The 12,536-nt window shown below is 45.3% G+C and overlaps 1 protein-coding gene across 1 annotated transcript in view; it reads right to left on the bottom strand.

Annotated features, from left to right (window-relative positions):
* Positions 1-9,693, bottom strand: part of LOC119464792 (uncharacterized) — a 33,663-nt gene extending 23,970 nt beyond the window's left edge. Inside the window, exons 1-4 of the mRNA XM_049655318.1 lie at positions 9,590-9,693; positions 8,558-8,625; positions 1,854-1,943; positions 1,521-1,581 (exon numbers count right to left, since the gene is read on the bottom strand). Coding sequence (XP_049511275.1) covers positions 1,521-1,581; positions 1,854-1,943; positions 8,558-8,625; positions 9,590-9,635 — 265 coding nt within the window. The 5' untranslated portion in view covers positions 9,636-9,693. The remainder of the gene's footprint in view (positions 1-1,520; positions 1,582-1,853; positions 1,944-8,557; positions 8,626-9,589) is intronic.
* Between the last annotated feature and the right edge of the window lie 2,843 nt (positions 9,694-12,536).

Below are 12,536 nucleotides of genomic sequence, written 5' to 3'. Positions count from 1 at the left end.
ATCCATCTTCTGGGTTTCAGAAAGTCTGTCGATGTTTCCCTAATGCCATTTTGTTCCAAAAAATCTTGTTGCATCGCTATGGCCTGAAGAATTGCTGATCTCATGATCATAGGAAATTGCACGACCGAACGGTCGTTCTAGTAGCAGCTCGTTGAACGGGGCTGCTGGGATATTCACTTTCGCCAACCCTCGTTTACACAGCTCTTAGCGCGACATGGAAGCTCGATCCAGAACAAGATCCAGGAGCTGACCCCCCGTTGTGTTCTCAGGGAGATCGAGCGGAGAATCATTCGGAACTTGGTCGCCTTTGAATACCACTTGTTCGTTGGAGGTCTGCGCTAAAAAGTTACCCATACCTTCGTTTACTCGTTGGCTGCACCGAAATGCGTAATAACCCCGCACATATCACATAGATCAAACAATCGTCATGTCACCATTCCTAACTTCTTCGTTCTCCCTTTCTATTTCTTTGCTTGCTTGCTTCGCTCACTCCGATGTTCTCCGACTTTTTCGTCTTTTTTAGGACGCTTCATTTGACAAGGAATCACGGTTTAATAATTACAACGCAATGAAACTGTCGACGCTTTCTGTACAGCATACCTTGTTCTCAAAACCGCACGAGACCGGCAGATCAAGAAGACATTCAGCAGTTCCTAACACATGACTCAGCGAACGTCCCTGTCTCTGATTAGTCTCAGTACATCGTGTGTCATCTGCGCAGAATAGCGTATGTGGTCTTGCTATCATGCGCTCAACAGTATCCGGATTGTAGCATGTGTTCGTTGAATATAAAAAACAGGACTGAACTACAAGAACTGCATGACAGCCTTCAGTAGGAAATACAATCTAATGTACCGAAAGCCTCCATTAGCTCGAGCAAATTGTATATGCATCAAGTTTGCCAGGTTATTCGAACCGTTGCCTGAATTTAGAGGGACAAGAGAAAACGTCGCCCACATTTGTTCCTACTCGCCCTAATTTGTCAGCGCTTGTATCTGCATTAAATTATTATCCTAGATTCGGATCTCTGTGGTAAGATCAAGTGCGATGTCTCAAAGCTTTCCCGCACTTCATTTTGCGTTGGTCCGTCGTTTGGATCCAACACTATGATCGTTGTTAGTGGTAAATCTCGAAAAGTGGTATCTTGCTTTTGGCATACAAACTTAGCAAGTGGCGCACACTTATGTCATTGAAATTATGTTAATGAGCATGTACTTATACATGGATGCAAAAACACATATATTTTTAGATGCGTACTTACAGTGATTCCCGAGCACACAATTTAGAATCCACGATGCAAGTGAACTTCTAAATGCTCTCGTGCTTATTTTTCTAGCTTACATATTCTGCTGAAAAAGTTTCTGTCAAAAAAAAAAACAAAAAAACAAAGGCGAGGACCGGAATAGAGGCTCGCTTTCTATGTCGATATTCTGCGTAATGACCTTCAAAGGCATGAACCAAAACATCTTCTTTTGCAAAACGAGCTGAAGGCAAAACATATAAGATAGTTCAGTACTTACTGATATTTGCATAGCACGTTCCTTTGCTACAATAACCCACCTCACTGTACGTCCACGGTAGCTGCAAAGAAAGGGGAAGCAGTGGTTACCGAATACGAAGGCGCATTTCGCTTGCATAAATAAGAGTAAATGGAGGCCATTGTGTCCGCAATTAATCCTCACCCCCACCATATAATGCTCTATGGACTCTTGGAGTGCGCTAAATAACTATTACTATGGTATTGTTGTTTTTTATCTTTTTTACGAACGATGAATTCAGAGTTCTGGCAGAAGTGTATTAGTGAGGGTTAGAGTGCTCAAATTCTTCTAATAAGAGGCCTTGTGATTACTTACCCAGCAAGGTGTTCCCTCTCGATAAAGTTTATATTGCCACCCATTCCACCGGTTATAGTAAGAATAATAACAGCTTGACATTGGTGTAGCCTACAAACAAAATATTGGTATGGCAGTTTTATACGATTTTGTGTATGATATTCATGGTTTTTATGCAAAAACTGCACAACACAACACGCATTTCAGGAGCACCATGGTATGAATTCTTCACAATGAAAATGCCAACTTGAGCTTAGGCAAGAGAATAGTTATTATAGTAAATTTTAAAAAAATGTTGCAGTTTCGTACGAAAAGCGAAGCATCGATTGCGAGGGCAGATTAGTAGAATTTTATATGAACTGAGGATAGTGGATTTATCGGCCGTATAAACTTGTAAACATTCACTCACTAAATTAAGAAGTATGGTGTCACGCGGTAAACATGAACGCATCTCTCTCGATGACAGCAGAAACTTGCTGTCAAAACGCTGGAGTGAGTATGTGTGGCAGCAGCAGCGGGAGAATTGCCCTTAGTGTATTGCTTCAACGCGAACTAAACAATGAAAGCGCAGTGCATACGAAGCTACCGGCACTAGTTGCACTTTGTTCAGAAGGCCGATTGCTTTGAAGATGCGCGTGCGGGCCCGCACATTGTGCACGTCGCAGATCGCTTTCAAGATACGGCGCTCATGCGGCCACGCCGGGCGCAGCAGCCACCGGAGTAGAACCCCCACCCTCGCTCACCTCACTCTCGTGCCTCACGCTCGACGAAGACAGCGCGCTTCCGCCTGCCTTCCTACCTTGAGCCATGATCTTCGGCTAACCCTCGCAAGCTTTCACTCGCACATACCGCATACAGAATACGGATGTTACCGTGTTTGGAATTTATATGAACCTCACGGCGCCGACGACAGCGACGGCAGTAATGCGCTTGGTGGGTCCATATAACTGCTGTCGCAATAAAATGTTGCATCTGAACAGTGAGCCAATCCCTTTTGCACATTTTCAGGAGACGGGATCGCTTGCCTCTTCTTACTGCAAGAACTGCGTCTTTTCATCTCCTGCTATAAATCAAGTCATGCTTTGTCATAGGCAAAATGAAGACCATTAAGATACAATAAAGTAAGAACAGGTGCCTCGAATTTTTTACGAAACCCTAATATACATCTCAACTTCTGTGTTTCATGTACTATACAAAATTTGAGAATCTGTAGGTAAAGCATGCGGGGTCTGTGGTGCACACTGGAAGCAGGCATTTGCAGCAAAACCGAGTACAGATATCGTCGCTGCACAGCACAGTTTCTGGAGGTTCTTGACGCCCTAGTTTCCAATATACCAGTGTCCATAGCTGGCGAACGCGCCAGCTGTGCACGAAGACGACGACGCTCGAACGCAATCATATGGTTCGCATAAATGCATGTTTGGCAAGCGTGGCTGTATACCTTACGGTATCCGCTTCCTTCCTTTCAAAAAGACAATCAGTAATGCACCATATGATTTGTTTATGTTATTAGGACTGTATTCACTATGGAGAAGCCGAATGATCGACAGACATGCCGAGCCACCCCGCTCGACAAGGTGTGTCTTTCGAGAAGAGGCTGCTCAAGTGCGGAGTGTGGTTGCAACCTTTGACCCCGTTCCTGAATGGATTTCGTGTCTGGACGCTTGTGTTTGTTTACCCGATTTTTGAACTTTCACTGGACTGCCTAGCGTGTGTGAATTTGTTTTTCATGTGTGTATATATGTAACGCAACTATTTTTTGCATATAATTACTAATATTTCCATGCAATGAAGAAGAAAAAGTGGCTGTATACCCTAGTGGTTACGATGCTCGCCTTGGGACCGTGGGTACTCGGGTTCGAATCCCGCCTCGGCAAGAAACTTTACTTTATTTATTGCTGAGGATGATAGTTTGTTGATACGGACACACAAATTACGGTTGGCTTAAACAGCTTCGCTGTTACAATAAAGACCTTGTCGGGGTTGGGAGCTAACCACTGGTCGGTGAGTCCATTGGTATTAGCGCCGGTGGAGAAACCACAAACGACGCAGTGCATGATCGCATAGGATGGGTATCTTTTGGAGCCGAAGAAGCGCTAAGTAAAATTAGTTTTGAATAAAGAATTATGCAGCCGAATTAAAAAAGAATGGGGGCATCTCCTTTACTAGTGGTGCGAAGACTGGGGAAACAGCGAAGCTGGCGACCCCACTTAGCTTCATCTCGGTTCGGACAAGTTTTTGCGAGCTTATGCTTCGAGGCTCAGCCTCGTTTTGCGCAAGATTACCCCGGAATCGTCGACATCCCAAGGAAGAAGAAGAAATAAACTTTATTATAATGTGAAAGGATTAATGTGGTTGGGGGCCTTAGTCCAGGGCCCCAATAGCTGCCGCCACCGCTCTTGCTCGTCGTATCAGGGCCAGCCAGACCTGAGGCTCGGAGCGACGGAGGATCGCCTCCCACTGCGCATATGTTAGTTGGGGGGATTTTAGAATGGGGATATCGGTTGGTAGTTTTTGGCATTCCATCGTGACGTGGAAAGTCGTCGGTGGTGCACCGCAGCCTGGGCCGGTGGCGGGGTATCAGGTTGGGGTGAACTTGTTGAGAAGGAGAAGGTTAGGATACGAGTTGGTTTGAAGCCGTCTCAAGGAGACAGCTTCATTCCGGGAGAAGGATTTGGGTGGAGGATGATATCGCAAGCGCCCTAGTCTGTAATAGTCTAGAGTATCACGGTATGCGTTGGGGAGGCTTGATCTAGGCTGGTCGCCTCACTGCCAGGGGCCCGGCAGGTTAGCTCTCGGGCAGCCGCATGAGCGCGGTCATTGTCCGACAGTGAGGCGTGGTCAGGTGTCCAAATGAGCCTGATGCGTGATATTGAGGAATCTGGAGTTGCGGAGAGTTTGCGCATGCTGGTGAGAGCGCGGTTAGCTTCCAAGGGTATATGACCCCTCAGGTAGGCTCGACATGCTTTATGCGAGTCTGTTATTATGATGTGGTCGTGTTTTGGTGATCTTTTCTTTTGAGTGAGGATGTGGTTGATCGCGAGTCCTAGGACCACCGTCTCCCCCGTGAGCGTAGCCCCGGTTTGGACGCTGCACGAGGATTGGATATCACCCTGATCATCCACCACCACCGACACTTGTTTTTCTTTGTTCTCGCTCTAAAGAGAGTACAGGGCGGCGTCGGTGTAATAGGCGGTGCCCTCCGGTTGGGTGTTGAGGAATTTCCGAGGGTATTTAACACGTGCATTCCGGCGACTATTATGATAACCTGGATGCATATTGCGTGGTATTGGTGCTATGGTGAGTAAGGTTCCCATGTTTGAGGGAACGGGGACTAGTTCTCGCGCACAGGGTGAATGCTGTGGGTAACCCAACCTTGAAAGCAAATGCCTGCCTATGGAGGTCAGTCTTAATCTCTCGAGGTGTGCCATTCTGTGGGCTTCGATGTGTTCCTCGATGGTGTTGTGTACCCCTAGCGCCAGTAGTGGTTGCGTGAAAGCATAGAGATGAAGTCCTAGCACTTGTTTAACGGCTTTCCTAATGATGGCGTTTATGCGGTTAGTCTGGGTTAGGGTCAGGTTGCGATATGGAAGGTGGTAAGTTAGACGGCTGATAATGCATGCCTTGACCAACCGTAACATATCGGCTTCCTTAAGTCCCGAGCAGCGGTTACTGACGCGCCTCATGATACCTACGCTCGCACTGTCGTCCAAGGAGATCTATCGTGAAGTGAGCTTTGACATTCTATTGGAGATGATAACCAAAGACTCGGACCCTTTATGCAGTTGGAATTGGTTTAGCTTGGATTGTGACTTCAATCACTGGGCTTGGCGTTTCGGAGATGTTTCTGGAGAGCATTAATAATAATTCTGACTTATGTGGTGCACATTCGAGATTTCCATTCGCGAGGTACGCGTGCACTATATCCACCGCCCTCTGTAGGCGGTCCTGAATTTCTCCATCCCAGCCGTTGCTCGTCCAAAGAGTCAGGTCATCCACATATATCGTGTGGCATAGCCCCTCGACTTCCTCCAGGAACCGAGGTTGCCTCGCCATAGCTATGTTGAATAAAGTCGGTGAGAGCACCGACCCCTGAGGTGTGCCAACTCCGGTAATTTCAATGTCTGATGATCGGTATGGGCCCATTCCCAGTGTGGCCACGCGGTCCTTAGGAAAGGCTCGTAAGTAATTTTACATGCGGGAGCCACAGTGGGAGTGGGTCAGGTTCTCAAGGATGAGACCATAGGAAACGTTATCGAAAGCTCCCTTGACATAAAGTGCCAAAAGAGCTCTCGTTTGCGCCGTGATGGGCGGCGGGGGGTCAACGAGTTCCTCTTTGATTTGAAGAAGAACATCATGAGTGGACAAATGGAGGCGAAATCCAAACTGTGTGTTGGAGAAGAAATTTTGCTTCTCTAAGAAAGGTTGGAGCCTTTTTTAGGATTACATACTCAAGCAGCTTTCTAATGCACGATGTGAGGGAAATAGGCCGTAAATTTTCGATGGAGAGTGTTTTCCCGGGCTTGAGCATGAAAGTGATTTCAGCTCGTCGCCATTCCAGAGGGAGAGTGCCGGCGTGCCAGTGCTGATTCTACATTGCACTGGCACGCCGGCACTGTCCCTCTAGAATGGCGACGTGCCGCAATCACTTTCATGCTCAAGCCTGGGAAACCAATCAAGGAGCAACGAACACTTGGACGCCTCTGGACGCTCAAACGTTTTTGCTCGGTTTCGCGGGCTCGTAACTCTTGACCTTCCTCGAATCGCCGAGGTTTCGCGCCGTTTCGGCGGCGTGATACTCGGGATCAGACCGAAGTCGTCTCACTCGCTCTCAAGTAGCGGCGCGGGGGCTTTCGTGCTGCGCTTCCTCTTCTTCGGGGGTGACGCTTTTTTTTGGCTGCCCCATTTTCGCGGTGATGTGCTAGTTGCGGTGACGGCGGCGCCTTTGTGTCGCCACGGCAGCGACGCGGAGCTATATATCCCGTGGGTCGGTGGAGTGCCGTCGCGGCTTAGCACTGCCTCTGCGCAGGCGCGGCAACCACTCCGCATGGAGCAATGACGTCATGGCTTGGTCAAGCTAAGGTGAAGCGATGCAGCGCGCGCGATGACGTTACGGCTCACGCATCTGTCGCTGGGGCGAAGCGTTGCTAGGCGATGCATGGTGACGCCATCGCTAGGCGGAGGTTTTACGGCGTACACTCGACGGACCATCCTCGAGCCTCACCCAATCAGAACGCCTTCACATCAATGTCCACTTTCCAGGAGCGCAGCGGTTCAAACCCAACCTGAGTTTTGAACCGTCAGCCATCAAGATAAGCAAAATACATCAAGACTATTGGTCGAAAAAGACCTGGGGTTGGTACAGGCAAGATCACTATATATATATATATATATAGATACATGTTTAAAGCAAGAGATATGCCTAAATAATCATGAAAAGCACATATAGGAGAAATGCCAGACTGAAATACATTTAGTAAAACCTGATTAGCTTAAACCAGTTAGGTGATTATTTATCCCCGCACCATTTTAAAAGGCGTGCCATTAGAAGTCGTCAGCATCAGACATGTGCGTTTTGTTCTATATTCTCAAGTTGAGAGTTAACGCATCATAAGGTTACTTGTTTCTTTTCTGTTCGTCTTTAAGAATGTTTCATCATGACGCAATGCCAACTCGCCCTGCAGTTCCTATATTGGTGAAATCTCGCGAGTCCATGATAGAAAAAGAAATCGCAAACTGCAAAAACGAAGAAAATAGCTGGTAGAAGGGCCATTAACTTCGCCTTTGAACCCGATCACACGTATTTCCTATGAATCGAATATTACTCCTGCAGAGGAAATAAAAGCAAGCTTGGGGCCGCTCAAATGGAGAAGTGTGTGTCTGAAACACATTACTGCGATAGAGGGCCCCTATCTACTCATTAGCGAGAGAGGAATAGCTCTAACAAACGAGGTTACGCAAGCGATCATGCACTAGAGGTATACAGGCCATCGAAGAACAACAGCTTACCATACTTGGTCAAATCACCTCACGAAACAAAAGAACATAAAAATTGCGGCGATATTGACCATGTATGACCGCCGTACGGCTTAACCTTAACGACCAAAACACATCTTGAGACGTCTAAGTTCAGCAACGTATGCATTCGTTCGTTCGTTCTTCTTCCTGTGGTTTTACGTGCCAAAACCAGTTATGATTATGAGGCACGCCCTAGTGTAAGGCTCCGGATTAATTTTGACCACCGGGGGTTATTTAACATGCACTACAACGTAAGCACACCGGCGCTTTTTCATTTCGCCTCCATCGAAATGCGGCCGCCGCGGCCGGGATTCGATCCCGCGATCTTGTGCTCAGCAGCGCAACGCCTTAGCTGACTGAACCACGGCGGCGGGTAGCAACGTATGCAGCATGGAGCGCAAATGACATGTCTTAGAAGGAAAAAAAAACACTAAGCTACCACTTTCGTGGGTTTCCACCATTCAGTACATGCTCGCACAGAAGGCATTTGATGGAGAATCCGATCCACTTCTAGGTAGACAGGTTTAACTTTCGCTGCCCACTGAGGGTTGCTTATGAATACAGAAAAAAGCACCCCCGCTACTGTAACACCGTGTTGTGCGTGATGCAATTATTCATCGTGTCAGTGGCTTTCGGGTTGTTTTAGGTTCCCTGAGGGCACACCCCTTGAACTATGCAGAAGTTGTCCGCAAGTTCACTCTACTTACGGTAGAAGCGGCGAAGTTGTAGGGAGTTCCATGAGCAGGGCTCGAATACCGGGCTGGGTTGGTAGTATCTGTAATGGAAAGTCCACATAGTTATTTTAGGAATTGTTGTGCAAAACCTACAAAGATTCGAAATTGGGAACTCTAAAATGTATAAAGTAACTTATAATCTATGAAAACAAAGCAAAGGAGCAGATGACAGACCCCAACATAAATGTTCCACTTTAGCATACGAGAAAGGCTCAGTAAGCAGACTGCCAAGTACAAACGCACTGGTTGCAATCGCAGCAACATCATAATATTCATATTCCCGTCATGATATTCAAAAGCAGACCATCACACATTGTTAGGAATAAATTTTATACATTCTGTCAACCGCCATGGTGTTTCCGCTAGTCGAACGTGACACATGTCTGTTTACGCAAAGGAACTTAAGGCAGCCGAAATAGGAAATGAGGAATATACCTCCGGGAGAGCTACGTCGTTTATTCAAAATATCAATTGGTTAGCACCATGCTTTGTCGTTACGCAATTCCCAGTGAACGTCGAGTGGAAGTGAGACGGAAATCTGTATTCTCTGAAATTGACCTCTCAAGAATATCCTGCAGCATTTTCAGCTGTCCTTTCTACTGTGAAAATATTCATTAGAGCTGTTGTGTATGCCAGTAAAAGAGTTGGTATATTAAAATTTTTCTTCAGCGCACCTTCAGGAGTTATTGATGCGCCATAGGCTTAAAAAATGATTTCTATAGCCTACGACTGCTTTTTTTACCCTTGCCAACTTTTTGATCCGCTTTCGTCAATGTTTTTGCCATATTCTTGAAAAATCGACCAAATCATCGTGAACAACCGATCAATTGAGACACATTCCCAGTGCTACGAACACACAAGATAAACTTTGCAAAATAAACGCTATACGAACATTAATATCTCCTAAATAATATAAATGTAAGGCAGATGGCGTGAATTATGAAAATAATTTTTTCAATGTTTAATAGTGGCGGTTTAGGAAGAAATCAGGAAAGAATACAATACCAGCGAGAGTGCCAAAGAGCACAGCCACGAAACCAAATAAAATCATAGTTCTTATTTCTCGGAAAAAAATTCTTAGCTTGAATTTCTTTGGTAGAACTGCAGGACTGCCTATGTCTCATATATAGGCAAGAACTCCATACGTCTTCGCTGTATTCATTTGCAGAAACACGTAGAAATGACGCTATGCATTGTTTTAGTCAAATAGGCTAAAAAAGGTTGACAGTGTGTTAGCATGTGAGGCTGCATATGATTCAGAATTGCTCGGCGTGCTTGCACTCTTCTTCAGGTTTTTTTCACAGCGAAACAATAAAGATAAACGTCATAGCTACATAGCATTCACTACGTCAAGGCTCCCTTTGTATTTGTGAATTCTTATTCTGTATATTATGCAAGCAACATAAATTCTAAGGTTTTTTACAGTTGAGCCAAAAACGTTAGAATATTAAGATTCATTTTTTTCTGAAGCAGAACGAGCAGCAGCCAATCCTGTGAACATTCGTATGTCGAATAAACACAGTAAATATATCCACGCGTTTTGAATAGGCCTTGGTTGCTAACCTCACCAAATGTTACAGCTCACGAACGGTGACCTCTAGAAGGTCAACGCTATAGACGTTTTGAATAATGCCGACAACCTCGTGCGCACATTAGGTTCCCACCGCTATCGTAAAGGATAGAGACGTGGATGAGCACGTGACGCAAGTAGAAATGTGGGCCGCGCACACTCAGCTCCAGGTCTCAATAACATTGCTGTGGTCTTCTGATATTCACATAACATCTCTGCCGCATAAACCGCAACTGCGAACGCAAGTTTTGTTCCTCGTAGCGGTATAGGTGGAATTTATTTGCACACTCTCGCGTTTTCTCCGCGAAGGCATCGTTGACTGCTACAACGAGAAAGCGGCAACAGGGAGAGCCCTTGACTGCAGGAAATGCAACTTTTCTCGAGGCTTACGTGATTCTGCATTGCAACAGAGCAAACTAAACCAAATATACGGAAGAAAATTAGTAAGTGTGACATTGTGCGTTATTTTCTGTACTTGTGTAGAATTATCGCGGGGTCACCGTTACATATTATGGCTTTTTACGTGCCAAGCGGTCGTGATCTATCACAGCAGAAGTGACGTCGTAAACGCATGAGTATTCAATCACATCTACGGGTAAGGTTGTCGCCGCCATCGTTGCCCGGCATAATATTGTTGGCTCATGAAACGTGACTCCTGTTGCGTACACGGCTTTACAGGTGAGTGACGCGCAGCTGCGAACGATGGTGCGCTGTAGCTCATTAGGGCAAAAAGGTGGTACTAATTTCTTTAGATGTGCTGTGCAACTGGTGAATTAAAGCTGCTACACTTAACTGCTACAATTACTGTTAAATAAGGATGAACGGTTCACACAACCACAAATCGACGGAGTCACTGGTGAAGTTGGGACATCAGACGCCATACTGAATTTTCCGAACCTATGTATGTACAATATGATCGGAACTGTATATGTAGTGACGGGCAGCTGTCTGCCGCATGTCGAATTTCATCGAAAGAGCGCTGTAGAAATCGCACAAGACATGCATGCACGCAATAGAGCAGTCTCCTTTGTGAAGTGCTCAAGTTGGCGCAAGCATATTGTTCCATATTATAACTACTAGAGGGAATCCTGGTGCACTGTAGTGCCTACAGGGGGTGATTTTTCTATCAAATTGCGTATATCCCGTCAAAAATAAGCACAACCAACACAGAAAAATATATGTTACGGACAGTTTTTTAGCAATAGAGGGAAGACCCGAGGCAGGAAACTGGAAGTGGGCTTTAAGACCAAGCCACATAATGTTTTCTCTTCATTATGGAAAGATAACTCTCGTCCTCTGTGAACCATACGTGTATATTTGATTTGCTTTACATCGCATGTGTGACACCACTGCAGCTGGATATCTTGTATTGGCCTGTCTCCTCTGACCTTGTTTTCAAAACCCAGTCTTTTTTTTTCTTCTGTCTCGTCCAGTGTTCATGCTATAAACCAAATGACGCTCCCTCCTTGTGATTTATTGCTAGACGAAGACATTTAGCCAGAACCTTCGTACTCAATGCAGAAACTCGGCAAGAAAAAATTGTTTTCTGGTATGTTGCCTGTAGGCAACACTCGTCAATAAATGGTTAATATGAGGATGTACAAGAGACTGCAGGAATAGCTTGAATTTTCTAGAAGCCTTACTATGGGAAGTCAATAACAAAATATTTCTGATCAAACATTGTGACCCGCGCCACCAGTGCGTTCATCCACCATCTCTTTTTACTCTCAGTTCACGTCGTGCTACACGTTTTATATGCATTAATATGCCAAAAGAGAAGGTATGTTGTGCTATTGGACAAGCTAACTGAACAAAGAAGTTTCCTCTTTTGAGTATTGCCCGCGCAGCATACTCTCGGAACTTCAGTATTATGTCACGTCTTGCACAATTCTATCTCATTAGTGGTGCTTTCCCGCCTATGCAGTGTTCTCACAATTTCGCAGCCTGAGTCTGCCTTTCCATTTACGTACTATATTGCATTAATTGATTATCGTCAACAATTTCAGAGCAGATGCTCTAATTTTCTTTGACGTGACGGAGGTCTGATACGGGATCTTCAAGTTGGCTTTATTAGAAGTATTGCATTTCGCCTTCCATTATAGGAGGCCTGCAAGCACGCAAGAAACACAATATTTCGAAAATTTTAGAAGTATAACTGACACATCTATTTCAAGTTGATATTTGTAATTATTTTGGGGATTTATAAGTGTTAGGCCCGCGTTGAATTTTGCTCTTTCAAAACGGTGCTTGTGGTTGCAGCGGTAGTGACATGTAACAGGCTGCAATGAATATATATATATATATATATATATATATATATTCCTTATCAGTGGATGCTTTTAGCGACAAGAAAATTACTGCGTGACGGTGATCGCAGTGCAA

Source organism: Dermacentor silvarum, chromosome 9, assembly GCF_013339745.2.
Source record: "Dermacentor silvarum isolate Dsil-2018 chromosome 9, BIME_Dsil_1.4, whole genome shotgun sequence".
Lineage (NCBI taxonomy): Eukaryota > Metazoa > Arthropoda > Arachnida > Ixodida > Ixodidae > Dermacentor > Dermacentor silvarum.
The sequence above is the reverse complement of the archived record's forward strand: the minus strand, read 5'-3'. Positions and strand labels throughout refer to the sequence as shown.